At 41.4% G+C, this 15,216-nt stretch overlaps 1 protein-coding gene and 4 non-coding genes across 5 annotated transcripts; 4 read left to right on the forward strand and 1 right to left on the reverse strand.

Annotated features, from left to right (window-relative positions):
• Positions 1 to 216: 216 nt before the first annotated feature.
• On the reverse strand, positions 217 to 10,058 carry LOC138210504 (gamma-glutamyl hydrolase). Its single transcript, XM_069169683.1, has 9 exons — positions 9,511 to 10,058; positions 7,770 to 7,884; positions 7,159 to 7,209; positions 6,923 to 7,007; positions 6,663 to 6,801; positions 5,988 to 6,094; positions 3,548 to 3,638; positions 2,903 to 3,040; positions 217 to 2,669 (listed from the first exon to the last, which is right to left on the reverse strand). The coding sequence occupies exons 1-9, from the start codon at positions 9,629 to 9,631 to the stop codon at positions 2,548 to 2,550; spliced, it is 969 nt and encodes a 322-aa protein (XP_069025784.1). The 5' UTR covers positions 9,632 to 10,058; the 3' UTR covers positions 217 to 2,547.
• On the forward strand, positions 4,114 to 4,185 carry trnat-cgu (transfer RNA threonine (anticodon CGU)). The gene has a single exon. It is a non-coding gene; the product is annotated as a tRNA-Thr (tRNA).
• Positions 4,313 to 4,384, forward strand: trnat-cgu (transfer RNA threonine (anticodon CGU)). Its single transcript has one exon. It is a non-coding gene; the product is annotated as a tRNA-Thr (tRNA).
• On the forward strand, positions 4,826 to 4,897 carry trnat-cgu (transfer RNA threonine (anticodon CGU)). Its single transcript has one exon. It is a non-coding gene; the product is annotated as a tRNA-Thr (tRNA).
• Positions 5,292 to 5,364, forward strand: trnat-cgu (transfer RNA threonine (anticodon CGU)). The gene has a single exon. It is a non-coding gene; the product is annotated as a tRNA-Thr (tRNA).
• Positions 10,059 to 15,216: the final 5,158 nt, after the last annotated feature.

Here is a 15,216-nt window from a genome sequence, read left to right on the forward strand (position 1 = left end):
TTGCAATCTCTTTTGGGTGAGTGGAAAACTGCCTTTTATGTGTCGTGTGCTCATTGCTACTTCAAATATTTGTTTTCCAACAGGATGAACGGAAACTGAGCTTCAGTAGTTTCACGCCACGACAAATCCCGGTCCGTTGTGAGGGTGGCTGATGGGACTTCCTGTAAATACAAATTCTTTATGACACAAAGGATGTCGGACACACTGAGGTTGGACTTGACTCCCTTTATTTGTCTGATCATCTGACACTTGTACAGTCAATTGTGCGTTCAATGCATGAATCCAAAGTTTGTTGAGCTGGTAACTATGATACTGAATGTTCCAAAGTAAGATTTGGAGGAGAATATGGGTGGATATTTTTGGCTTTATTGCCATGGAAACAAAGGATTATATAAATGTATTTTTTTTCTTATTTTGGACTATATTGACCTTCTCTTGCAGTAAAAATGCTACATGTGTTAAAACAAAACACAAAAAAAGATCAAAATGATAAAAAGTAAAACAATTATGAGCCCTATTGGCATTTTGTACTAGTCGTAAAATGGATGATGATGAAGAAAAATGAGGAAACGTCATTACCAGTTATGAAAACATGCCACATCATTACAGTCAAATCTGCATTTCAGGATCAATCATAACGCCATCCTTATTATCCACTCTGCTCGTACCGTGCGATACTTTCAGGTTTCCATCTCCATCTGTACAAAGTGGGTGTCATCATGTCAAATAAAAAAAATTATAACAATAAACATGTCCGTGCGAAAACTATAATTTCTCAAATCCTGATCATCCTGATAGAAATATTTAACATTCTCTGACAACATGTTAGAAAATATTTCCCGTTGAGGAATAAAATATTGAAATGCACACACAAACAAACAAGAATACAATCATGTCGGAACAAACTCTTTCTCAGGACTGAGCTATGAAGTTTTATCAATTAATGACATCGGTTTTTGAAATAAACACTGAACATGAAAATATGAGTTCAAAATGAGATCTGAACAGAAATTGTAAATTGTAATGACTTTCAATTAATGATGACAGAAGTACAACGCTGTAACTTTTAGTACTGAAAATGAAATCAAAATGCAAAGTATCTAAGCGTTTCCAGCGAAGGAATTATAAACAGTCACATTCATTATTTCACACTGATATCGAAAAACAGCAGTTTGTTCCCAACGAAACTTCTCGCTGATGATCAAACTCGACATGGGGAATTTTGATGAGATTAGTCCCCAGTTTCATCCCATGTTTTTAAGTGGGCCGTTCCGTCAGCTTTCAGCCCGGCTTGGCACCACAAAGGCAAAAAAATGTCTCTCCAACCGCCCGGACTTCACGAGGAGATAAAGTAGAACCAGAATCCCTCCCAACGAAGCGACAAGCAATGTGCAATCGCACGGGATTCTCCGCTTGTGAGAACTCGTGCTACTTTGCAAGAAAGAGTAGGAACGTTTTCAAAATTGAGTAGCTAGTAAAAAGAAAAGAAAAGAAAAAAAGTCCAGATTTTTTTCAAGTGATTAATGCTTTCAAGTTATAAAAATGACATTGGGGAAAGCTGCGGTTGGTGATTTCCAATCATTCTTCAGAAACTCGTTTCAAACGTCATTTAAATGGCGCAAAAAAAAAGAATAAAAACAGAAATTGAAGAGACTTCGGGAATGATTGGAAATCGCGTATGTGGAAATGCAAGTGAATCAACTTAGTGGTTTTTCAAAATGCTGCCACTGATCACTGTAAAGCTAATTCTCAGGAATGATATTCTTCAGCAGGGCTTTTTCTTGTAGCTTCGTTCCACATGCTGCAATGACAGAGATGCCTCATTGGATATTTGGAAGAGAATTTATCAGTATTTTTGTGTTTAGTGAACCATTGGTCCGATATAATTCTGGAAGTAGAATATGGCCCCCTACTATCAGCCAGCCATACTAAAGCTAACGTGACTCTTCAACATCATTTGAAATGAAGATGAACTAAATAGGAAAAATGTAAAAAGAGTTTGGAAATTGAATGGAGCTAGATCTCATGTAAATGTGATCAGACAAAAATCTGACAGGCCCTAATATGTTCTGTTTGTCCAAAATCTAAACTCCCATCAAACATTTCACCATCATGGATGTACGCAAATCCTGCAACCTCTTGTGAACGTAATGTTATTCGGGATTGTGGTTATCCATATTCAGAGCTGAGGAGCCGTATTGGCGTGTCAGGTGATTACGGTAACCTAAATCTAAATGAAATGTTCATCTATGAGCATTCGGCACCGTTTCATTCTCTATTTTATGTCTTTGTATTTATATTTTGTTTAGTATATCTTTTGACACTGTACTTAAAAAAATGTTTTTTTCTATTATTCATGACTAAATTTCATCACCGTTCTGTTGCACTTCTGCATTTCGTTAGCGACTCGATGTTTGAGGCTACTCTCAGTGACGACTCCATTGAGTTTTGGTTCGGGACTCGATGTGCCAAGATGTTTCTATGAATGAAAATAATTCCGACCAGACTCGAGCCCGGGGTCGGTTCTCCCTCCTCGGCACCCGTTCGTCAATCGAAGTAATAGTTCTGCACAAATACAGCGTGAATGCCTCTGTAGACGGGAGAGTAGTTGTAAATGAGAGCTCTCTGTTCCTCAACAGGACTGGAGAAGTGGTGGTTGCTCTTCATGGCTGCAGGAGGAAAAACCGAAGAGAGAAATGAGCTGAATTTAGTGGTGAAGCTTCCATAATACAGAGATGGAACTTCTCTTCCCTTCATGAAACACACGCTGTTTTCGTATTAAATGAGCTTCACATTTTTAGACTTCTTTTTGGTGTCATTTTTAGACGCTTTACAGACAAACAAACAGAGCAGTTGACAACCTAACAGAGGAAACAACACATTCAGAGGTGCCACGTGTTACCTTCAGAGACGAAGAAGCTGGCAGTGTAGAAGCTGGCTCTTATGGCAGAGCTGGAGTGAACCATGCCCGGCTTATCTATCCACTCAAAGGGACTTTTCTCTGGATGCCACTGCACCGCATAAAACGGGTAGCGGAAGGCTGAGGAAAAACAGAAACACTGTCAGCGGACCAAGAAAACATTCCCTCGTGTACCGAGAAAAATGATGCTCATCAAGCATCTCTGATCATTACCATTATCATTATCATATTTCATCTCTGCAAATTCCCTACGTGATATGAATTTGAATTATCAGTGCAGCTCTCGTTAATATGATCAAAAAACACAAACTAAAACTGGTGGAAACTTTAGGTTGAGATGTGGAGTTCTACTGTACAAGAAAACACATTAAAATTAGACATTTCTAATGTTGTTGTTGTTGCCCTAAAGTAATATGTTGTTATCTAAATAATTTGAGGGGAAGTGTGATTCATTTTCATCAGATAATTCTTATACCCATAGGACTGATCACGGTTTCTCGTTGCAACGTGGTAGCGCCATCTGGTGGACACTTATGCCGAAGTTGTGTGTGTTTTTTTTGATGACAAGTGTATCGTGACCAGCATTAAATAAATAAATGGCATTCAAACAGTAGAAGAAATGTTAACCTTCCATGGTGGAGATGAATTCTTTCTTCCCGTCGTTGTTGGTGGATAGGACCTTGTAAAACCTCTTCAGCTTGGCGTTCCGGCTGTAGTTCTGCAGGTTCAAAGACACAGATTTAAAAAAAGTTTAAATTAGATGTCATGGCCCTGAAAGTATATTGCTTCTTCTGCATGGGAAAAAAAATAGAGCGTACACGCAGTGGAGCAGCAACAAGGAGCTGGTGAAGAGTGATAAAAAGTGACAAGAGATGTTTTAGGCTGCTTGAAGGGCTGATGTGCTGCCACATTTTGAATCATTTGAGGAGTTTTTTTGTTGTTGTGTGCATACTGGCACCCTGTAGTTTATTCATGGTAAATGCCAAGATTTTAGGTATAGACCAGAGACTCGTTCAGCAAAAACAGGTTGCCTGATTCGAGCAAGGTGAACCGGGGAGTAATATCAGGCAGGTACGCTAACCTGAGACGCCCCGACAACCCGGTACTTTAGAAACCCCATGAGGGATCTCAAGTATTGCACATTTGTAGCGATGTCTGTATTCAATATACTGTAGGTATATCCTTCATTCAGAGGCGTGGTGGCCAAGTGGTAAGGTGTTGGTCTCGTAAACCAAAGATTGTGGGTTCAACCCCCATCCATGCCTGTGAAGGGAACTTGTGATGAAAGACCTTCCTTAGGGAATGTTGTCCAAATTACATCTGATATTGTTTACGACTCCATTGTTTAATATCCAGCCATATGATGTCATGTTGTGCATCATATCCTGCCAAGGCATGGTGGCCAAGTGGTAAGGCATTGGTCTCGTAAACCAAAGATCATGGGTTCAACCCCCATCCGTGCCTTCAGACAGAACATTATCTGCAGCATTACTTGCCAAACTTCAGCAGAATGTCTTTATCCTAATCCCATTGACATGGGTTTAGAACTCACAACTCTAATGTTTAATATCCATCCATTAACTATACCCTAAAAAAGGGGTCACAAAGAGGCTGGAGATAATCCCATTTGTCATTGGGCAAAGGCACAGTAGACCCTGGGCAGATCCCCCGAATAGAATGACAAAACTATTCACACCTAAAGCCAATTTATTATCACCAATAAACCCAGCACACTTCTTTAGACCGGGGGAGGAAGACACAGCACCTGGAGAAAACCCACGTAAGTGTAACATGGTTAATGAAGCTGCCTCTTGCCAATGTATTAAGAGGTGTGTGAGAAAGGCCTTCGATATCCGGTCGCCAGTGATTACGCAAGCTTTCACATTGTTTTTTTACCACTTGTGAGGCATGGTGGCCAAGTGGTAAGGCGTTGGTCTCGTAAACCAAAGATCATGGGTTCAACCCCCATCCGTGCCTGAGAAGGGAACTTGTCCTTCAGCATTACCTGAATACCTGTGATGAAAGGCATGCAACATGACATTCAGGAGGAAATGTTTTCCTAATAACATGTTAGTGTTTACAACTCTATTGTTTAATATCCAGCCATTAACTATTACCTACATTGAGATAATCCCATTTGACATTGGGCAAGGACACAATAGACCTTGGGTACCCACTACAGAAAGACATAACCATTCACTCTTTGGACCGGGGGAGGAAGACAGAGCACCTGGAGAAAACCCACATAAGTGTAACATGGTTAATGAAGCTGCCTCTTGCCAATGTATTAAGAGGTGTGTGAGAAAGGCCTTCGATATCCGGTCGCCAGTGATTACGCAAGCTTTCACATTATTTTTTTAATCACTTGTGAGGCATGGTGGCCAAGTGGTAAGGCATTGGTCTCGTCAACCCAAAGATCATGGGTTCAACCCCCATCCGTGCCTGAGAAGGGAACTTGTCCTTCAGCATTACCTGAATACCTGTGATGAAAGGCATGCAACATGACATTCAGGAGGAAATATTTTCCTAATAACATGTTAGTGTTTACAACTCTATTGTTTAATATCCAGCCATTAACTATTACCTACATTGAGATAATCCCATTTGACATTGGGCAAGGACACAATAGACCTTGGGTACCCCACTACAGAAAGATATAACCATTCACTCTTTGGACTGTGGCAGGAAGACAGAGTACCTGGACAAATCCCACGCAGGTGTAACACGGTTAATAATGCTTCCACTTGCTGAAGATATCCGGTCACAGATAAACATGCCTAGTGTGGTGGCCAAGTGGTAAGGTGTTGGTCTCGTAAACCAAAGATCCGTGCCTTTAAACAAATACTAGATGAGAAATTATATTTTAGGTCTTTCCCATAGTTTAATATATACCGATCTGTCCAGTACGGTACCATGAACAGGGTCACCGGGGAGTTTGGAGCCTAGTTAAGCTGGGCAGTCACAGACAAGAGAAGACAACCATTCACACCGTAAACCCAACATAAATACTTCAGAGCAGTGTGTATTGGATGCAAGGGGGCGACACTATAGGGACAGCATAAAATACCTGAATTGAGAGACTCCAGCTGTGGAAGTTGGAAGTGATGTTTTCATCAGCCAGAGACTGGAGCAGATCTTTGGGAAAACTCCGGAACAAGCGGCTGGACTGGGCCGCTGGGAGGAAAGATTTGTTTCGCAGGAAGTGACGTTCAGACAAGCACACGAAAAGAAAACAGGACAAAAGAAATTACATTTCATTTAAAAGCTGACAAAAGTATGCACGTGCATTTTTTTTTTCCCCTACAACTTCAGCTGGTATAAAGCCTATCAGAACTTCAAATGACTTTTTCCACAACTAAATGGTACTTAGAGAAATTTAATGTCTTATTTGCATAAGCTCCGCCCACATCCAACCACATTGTGCACCATGAGTGATACGTCTTGGAGGTAAATGCAAATAAAAAAAAATTGCAGGCTGAATAATTAGGATAATCTGCTCTTCAAGGTATTTTTCCGGTAGGATTCCTATAAAAGGAATCCCCAATTCAGCTGTATAAAAATAAATGTATGCTAGTATGGGAATTACCTGATAATTAGTTGATATTTAAACACTATAATTTGATTCCAAAGTTATCTTTATTGCTCAACAAGGCCATCTAATATAATTCAAGGTAAGTAGGTTAAAGTAATTTCTTTGGCATCAGCGGAGGATGCAGAACGCAGAGAACAGGTTAAAGAATACCTGGTGTGAGCGTGAGAGGTAGAGCCACAGCCTTGGTATCAGTGAGCGTGAGCAGGTTTTTGTTGGCCGTGAGAACCGACAGCTGCTGGAAGCCCTGGCAAGTTCCCCAGATGGGGAAGTAGTCCCCAGCATCGTTGGCCTGCAGAGGATAAAGAGTGGCGTTACAGGCCATTTAAAAAATAAAAAAAAAACATATCTGTCTATTTAGGAGCTAAATGCAGCTTAGATCGCTGTCCAAGTGATATTCTGAGGCGCCATACCTTCAGAGCCAAGTTGTAAAAGATCTTCGCGGCCTGACTGAACTGGGAAGTCTGAATATCTACGTCCCCTCCTGGCAGCAGCAACCTTGAGGAGGGCAACTTCCAGGTTAGACAAATGTAGGCCATGTGCTGGCAAATGCAGCAAATTGTTTTTGAAATTTCAAATGGCAAGTTGTGTTTGTTTTAATAGTGTATGGATCTATAGCAACAAAAGACAATCAGTGCCGTCTACTCACCCATTTATGGAGTAGAATATCTGAGCATATTCTTCGTCTGTGCGATTGATTCTGGTGAACAAACAAATGGCATAAAAAGACATTAATAAAAAGTTCTACTTCTTACTTTGGAAATGCAATATGTCGTAAGCCAAGACACTTCTTATTTCTAGAATTTATTACATTCATACATTCACTTCGTTGTTAAAAAAAAACGTATTAATAATAATAATTTAAAAAAAAGAAGCAAATCAAAACAATACATAAACTGTAAAAGGCCACCTCCTATCCTATAGCGAGCTACTGATATATTGATGTTGTTATACAGGCTCCGCCCACATTAAAAGCACATCCGGCACCATGATGGATGTGGGTCAGATTGAGGTCACTAATAATAATAATAATAATAATAATCAAAAATGAAAAATACTCACTTCAACAAGCATATGAAAAGTATAATAGACCCACAAGTATTTGAGAACAACGGGGGAAATATATATAAAACATCCACAACACACTGACGGGAACCCAACAACAAAAAGTTGCGCAGTAAAAGGAGTTAATCCAGACTATCTTTTTACCAACAAAAGGAATGACTAAGCGGTTTCCTCGAATCCATCTAGCCGCCTTACCGGATGGGTACCACCCTGGACCCGGCTCCCTCCAGGTATTTCACGTAGGAGGCGGCGATGTAAGAGGAGCCCCGAGCAAACTGGTCCCTCGGAAGGTTTTCCTGTGCCAGGACGCCTAAAGAGGACAGAAAACAGTTAATATAACACAGGTTTTTTTCTCTTAGATATATGCAAAACAAAAGTCGTTGGTGCAATACCACTGAGGGGCCACTAGGGGCTGGCTCCACAAAAAAAACACCTTTAACTCCAAAGAAAGTCCCATTAAAAAAAAAAAGCGACCACTTCTCTCAAGAAATACAGAAAGTTAAATTTTATTTTGAATGGTATAATTAGCTAAATTCACTCTTTCACATCAAGTTCTTTTGGAAATAATTCCATAATTAATCAGATATTAGGCTTTAAAGAGAGCTATATTTTGGTGCATGCCTGGTTTGATTGGCTCAACAAAAAAACAAAAAAACAAGATGGTGACTGCTAAAGTCAAGGCTTCAAAACATTAGCTCACAAACCAAGAGTTGACTTCGCGGTTTGGTTTAGACCCATTCTGGAATCACAGCTAAACTATTTGGATGCTAAATGACAGAAGCACAGTTATGTTATGTTCTACATATGGTTAACTTTTTTAAGTCCTCAGAGCCATGTTACTTCATTAACTTGTACATTTCCAGATGACTTTCAAACAAGGAATATGTCCTGTGAAAATTCCTGGTCCGATACAATACCTGATAACAAAACAGTTTTTTTTGGGGGGGGGAATATATCGTTGAAGTATGAATACTTTTGATGGTGTCCTAACACTAACATCAAAAACATTCCCAACAGATATCATTGAACTGAAAGTATAATACAATTCTTTTCATTCATCGAATAACACCAGAAATACACTCCAAAAATATATAAATCATAGAAGTTGAGAAACTTCGAATCGACTTCAAAACTGATTATATTCCTTTTATTTTATTTTTTTCTTCACACCGCCATTGTTGACACCAAACAAACAGGCGACACAGCGGAATGAGTTGACACACCAAATGCAATGATAACGCAATTCTTACACAAACCAAACGGTATCACCAGCCACAGTCCTGAACACTTCTGACCACAATGATTGCAGCAAGTTTCGCTCCACACCACAAGACAACCCTCTCATCAGTCAGTGAAGCACCTTTTAAGGTCAAAATAAGGTCCACGGGAGGCCGAGTGACCAACAAGTTTCAGGTTACAGGGTGGTTCTCGTGTTCTTAAAACCTTTAAAGAGCGACTGGACAGGTAAACGCAGTGACGTCATAACACTGTTTCAACAAATATAGGCCAACACTTCTTAAAACCCAGTATTGTGCAATATTTTTTTTTAGTGCAATAGGTTGCACTCATTGAATATATATTTGAAGTAAATGGTAATAAACCGATGGCATTTCAATGAAGTAACAACACACACACGCAAATGCACCTGAAATCGGGCCCGTTGACAAGACACACAACACAGAACAATGTAAGCGATAGTGGAAGCACACGAGCTACTCGCGACAGGGAAAACACACGCGCGCTCTCTCTCTCTCAAAACACACACACACACACACACACACACACACACACACACACACACACACACACACCTTTTTCTCGAACATTCTCCAAAATGAGAATTACACAACAGAGCCATCATAATCCGAACAACGTGCGACCCGAGCTCCTGCACGGACACCCAAAACTGCCGCTCGCGCGGCTCCAAAAATCTTACCGATGACCGGTCGGTAGTTGAGCTGCTGGCTTCTCCCCGCCGGGCGCACGGGCGTCGGAACGCACGAGAGCCAGCAGGCGGTGAACACCGCGAGCCCCGCAGCAGCCGCCGGCCGACACATTCAAAACAGCGCGCAGGGAGAGCGGAGTATGAATGGACACCGGAGACCCGCTGGAGAGATGAGAGGCGACGGGAGGCGACGGTGAGCTGGAAGTCGCCCGGTTTTGTCGGTTGGACAATTACAGTAATCGGTGCTGATTAAAAAGAGAAAGAAAAAAGAAAACGCAAGATAAAATAAGAGGTGAAATAAAAGTCTCCCCCGCGCGCGCAGATGCTGCCCTTCCTGGGTGATGATGATGCTGCAGGACTGAGTTTTTATTTGTATTTTTTTTTTTTGATCTGTCCTCTCTTCGCAGTCCTCCTCTGATCTGATCTCTGCCTTTTACCGCTGCAGGCTTTTTTTTTTTTCTTTTTTTTTTTTTTTTTTTTTTTTTTTTTTTTGTACAAGAGCATCAAGTCGGTCACGTGCGGAACTCCCCTCCATAGATCCACGTGAGCTAGAGAAGCCTCCCCCCCACCACCACCACACACACACACACACACACACACACACACACTCTCTCTCTCCTCCTCCCCCTCCTTTTACCAAATAGAAATAGATCATCCAGAGCTAGATCAGCGGCACAGGTAGGATAGTCCAGCTCCCTAGAATATCAGTAGTGGGCGTGTCCTACTCCAAGGAAACACCGTACAAAGAATACATTTCATCTTCCGAACAATCCTACGAATAAAAACAGTAAGAAGAAGAACCTTGCTATATTGCACAAATGAACAACGAAGTTGTCCTATCTTCCCAGAAATTGTGATTGTTCCAGATTTGAATGCCTGCATACGTTTGTTTGGGTTTTCCTTTGATAGGATGTGCCCTATGGTAAAGCAAATATAGAACTAGATGAGACTAGAACGGACCTGTTTTCTCCCCCACCACATAGAACTACGTCAACTAGAGATGCATTTTGCACGGACATTCTTTTTTTTTCATTTACAGACTTCTTTGAGTACAGCTACAGCTTCATATTAACTACTATTGGATAGATAGATAGATAGATAGATAGATAGATAGATAGATAGATAGATAGATAGATAGATAGATAGATGGAATTGAAGAGCCTTCAGTTGGCAAATGCACAATCATCCAGGAAGCCTTTGCAAGAGTAAAGAACATTTATTTTTGGTTTAGTTTCTGTTTAGTTCCATCTCATCCGGCTCTGCAGCTGTGAGTGAGCACAAACAGCTTCTCTTTTTTTTTGGTTACTACTTCTTACTTCTTTGCGCATTTTGCCCACGCTGCATCTCTGCTGTACTTCTGTCGAACTCCAAAGTTCTGCTGACCCGCCACATTTGTGCGTTTAATACCCTTTTGTTGTAGCATGTCAGCAGCTTATTTCAACTACTATATTCACATTATCAGACGTGTTTTTTTTGTGGTTTTTTTTCTTCTTCTTATCTCCGTTACAGTCCAGGTTGTCCAGTTATTTTTGAGAGAACATTGAGATAACACACTGTGTGTATATTTGCTCTGCTGTGTGTGTGTGTGTGTGTGTGTGTGTGTGTTGTGTGTGTGTGTGTGTGTGTGTGTGTGTGTGTGTGTGTGTTATCATTTGAGCATTATAGCTACACGCCGAAGTTCTCCTCCACATTCAGTTTGTCCTTTCGTGCAACATCTGTTTGTATAGCAGTGGAGGTGTGTGTGCATTTGCTGAGGACCGGTATGAGTTTTGCGAGGGTGTGGTTGGGTGCGAGGGTGTGGTTGGGTGCGAGGGTGTGGGTGGATGCGAGGGTGTGGGTGGGTGCGAGGGTGTGGGTGGGTGCGAGGGTGTGATTGGGTGCGAGGGTGTGGTTGGGGGGGAATTTGCATATTTGGGCTGTTCCTGCACATGCTGACAGACCTTCTTTGTGGTTATAAAAAAAAAATAGGTTAAAAGGCTATAGGGAGTGCAATTGGGCAGCGAGTGTCCTCACAAAGATATACAGCAGTGTGTGTGTGTGTGTGTGTGTGTGTGTGTGTGTGTGTGTGTGTGTGTGTGTGTGTGTGTGTGTGTGTGCGTGAGTGTGTGTGCGTGAGTATGAATTAGCGTGTTCAGAGTCAACACTGCAGCAAGGTGCTGTTAATTTGATTGACTCAGCACTTTGTAATGCAGGTGTAGTCCATGCATCAGTGACTGTAGTTACATTATATTGCAGAGAACATTTTGCGCTGCACCTCCACCGACTGACCACAAGAGGTCAGAGTCCTCCACCAAACAGCTGTGTGCAGATACTGTATACGTTTGCAGGTGGGGATGGCACAGTTAAAATCACATCATTCTTCTGGGACCATTATCTATATAAAAAAACAAAAACAAAAAACTGAATTCATCCAAGTCAATAAAGCTTCCTTATAATTTTATTTCATAGCAGCCTGTAAATATATTCCACCAATGTAAAACTGCATGTAATTAAAGGCATGTGTGGTCATTCAGATTACATAAACTGCAAAACAATATATCACCATTTTAGTTTGTTTTCTTTTAACATTGGACTGATACATAAAAACTTTTGATAAGATGTGAGCATTCTTAAAGTAACATCAGTACAGATGTGAAGCCCTGACAATTCATTGTTGTTTTTGTATGAATATTTTAGACTTTTAGATCATTTGGTTTAGTATTTTATCATATTGTATTTTTCTTTTCTCAGGCATTTTACTTGTGCTTTTGAGATGTTATTTTTTTTATGTTTGTTTTCAGTCTTTTTAATATTATTGGTTGTTTTTTTTGTTGGGGTTTTAGTTTTGTTGGTTTATTGAATGTTTGGTTGAATTGTAAATCTCACACAACCGTGTTTGTTTGTGACACGCCTTAAGTGGGATTCGAACCCGCGTCCGGCGGCGTTGTCACGCAGAGGAGGAGGAGGACGTGAAGGCAGACACAGGTTTGCTCTGACGGGGAACTGAAGCGTGAATTGATGTTTCTCTTTTCAGAAGACACAAGCTGACGTGACGAAGCTCTAAAGCGGCTTTTACCTGCTCCAACATCTGATCTCGAGTCAGCTACTGTACAAAATCCCAAGTGTAAAGAGTCATCAGTTGAGATCTAACAGGATGTGCGTGTTGCTGTGACTTCCTGACTCAATACTGATCAAAAACTATCCGACTTAACGACAGAGTTTTGGCTCCGCCCCCGAGTTTTAGTTGTCCCAGGTGAAGCGGTTCATCTCAGACGAGCCGGATCCTGGATCTGGTTTGCCACGGCGTGACGTGACGGTAAGTTCCCTTTCACTTCCGGTTGTTATCACGCTGGTGTTTGGCTGCTCAAACATTTTACCTCACTAACACATTTCGATTTACAAAGGCTAATTTTCTGCCTCTTTGAACTATTGGTCTGCACTCTGAGATCCCTCCTTTTAATTTGTGGTTTTATATGTGTAACTAGAGAAAGCTGTGATTTGTGGTGAATGTCAGCAAACTGCTTCATCTGGCTGCAAGTCGCGTGTGCTTTTCTGCTTTTGATATTAAAAGTTTTATTTTATTCCACCTTTCTAAGCAATATGACAGTAAAAAAAAAAAAAGAATTAAATAACCGTGTTTGCTCCATTTACTTGAAGATCACAAACAAAACATTTCTAATAGTTGTTTTATATTTTTATATTTCCCCTTGCGTTGCACCGACTTTCCCTCTTCAATTTACGTTGTAACGTACGATGACGTCTTAAACGAACCGAACTAGCTGAGCACAAATGACTGGAGTTTATTTTTTGTGAAAATAATCAGGTTTGGTGTAACAGCATTCAATGGTAGCACCTCTATCTATCCATTATATATATATATTTATATATATATATGTATTATGGTAAATGGTCTGTACTTGTATAGTGTTTTCATTACCTTTTGGTCTCAGAGCACTTTAACATGGTTTTTCCCATTAATGAGACAGATCACCATGCAAGGTGCTGCCATCAGGAGAACATTCACACACCGACGGTACACCATCGGGAGAACATCCACACACCGACGGTACACCATCGGGGAGAACATCCACACACCGACGGTTCACCATCGGGAGAACATCCACACACCGACGGTACAACCATCGGGAGAACATCCACACACCGACGGTACACCATCGGGAGAACATCCACACACCGACGGTACACCATCGGGAGAACATTCACACACCGACGGTACACCATCGGGAGAACATCCACACACCGACGGTACACCATCGGGAGAACATCCACACCACCGACGGTTTCACCATCGGGAGAACATCCACACACCGACGGTACACCATCGGGAGAAACATCCACACACCGACGGTACACACCATCGGGAGAACATCCACACACCGACGGTAACACCATCGGGAGAACATCCACACACCGACGGTTCACCATCGGGAGAACATCCACACACCGACGGTACAACCATCGGGGAGAACATCCACACACCGACGGTTCACCATCGGGAGAACATCCACACACCGACGGTACAACACCATCGGGAGAACATCCACACACCGACGGTACAACCATCGGGGAGAACATCCACACACCGACGGTTCACCCATCGGGAGAACATCCACACACAACCCGACGGTTCACCATCGGGAGAACATTCACACACCCGACGGTTCACCATCGGGAGCAACTTAGGGTTCAGTGTCTTGCTCAAGGACACTTAGGCATGTGGACAGGAGGAGCTGGGGACTGAACCACCAACCTTCTGATTAGTGTGCAACCCCACTCTACCGACTGAGCCCACAGCCTCCCTGTTATCCTATCTATCTATCTATCTATCTATCTATCTATCTATCTATCTATCTATCTATCTATTTATTTATTTATTTCACTTCTTGTTTCCAAGTGCTCAGAAACACAAAGTAAAAAACTGCAAATTTCCAAGTCAAGAATGAACCTTTTTCTAGTTTGTAAACTAAAGTACACGATGACTTTATCAGAATTGAACTGTGTGCGAAAGGAAGAGGAAGAGGAAGAGAAGAGAAAGAGAAAGCGAAGAGAAAGAGAAAGAGAAAGAGAAAGGGAAGCGAAGCGAAGAGAAAGAGAAGAGAAGAGAAAGAGAAAGAGAAAGAGAAGAGAGAAGAGAAGAGAAGAGAAAGAGAAGAGAAGAAGGAGAAGAGAAAGAGAAAGAGAAGAGAAGAGAAAGCGAAGAGAAGAGAAAGAGAAGAGAAGAGAAAGAGAAAGAGGAAGAGAAGAGAAGAGAAAGCGAAGGAGAAGAGAAAGAGGGAAAGAGAAAGAGAAGAGAAGAGAAAGAGAAGAGAAGAGAAGAGAAAGCGAAGAGAAAGAGAAAGAGAAGAGAAGAGAAAGAGAGAAGAGAAAGAGAAGAGAAGAGAAGAGAAAGCGAAGAGAAGAGGAAGAGAAGAGAAGAGAAAGCGAAGAGAAGAGAAAGAGAAAGAGAAAGAGAAAGAGAAGAGAAGAGAAAGAGAAGAGAAGAGAAAGAGAATAGTAGAAGAGAAGAGAAGAGAAGGAGAAAGCGAAGAGAAGAGGAAGAGAAGAGAAGAGAAGAGAAAGAGAAAGAGAAGAGAAGAGAAGAGAAGAGAAAGCGAAGAGAAGAGGAAGAGAGAGAAGAGAAGAGAAGAAGAAAGAGAAAGAGAAGAGAAGAAGAAGAGAAGAGAAAGCGAAGAGAAGAGAGAAAGAGAAAGAGAAGAG

This window comes from Embiotoca jacksoni, unplaced genomic scaffold (assembly GCF_022577435.1).
Source record: "Embiotoca jacksoni isolate LCO1_2020_lvr unplaced genomic scaffold, fEmbJac1.0.p SCAF_46, whole genome shotgun sequence".
In the NCBI taxonomy this organism is placed as follows: Eukaryota; Metazoa; Chordata; class Actinopteri; family Embiotocidae; genus Embiotoca; species Embiotoca jacksoni.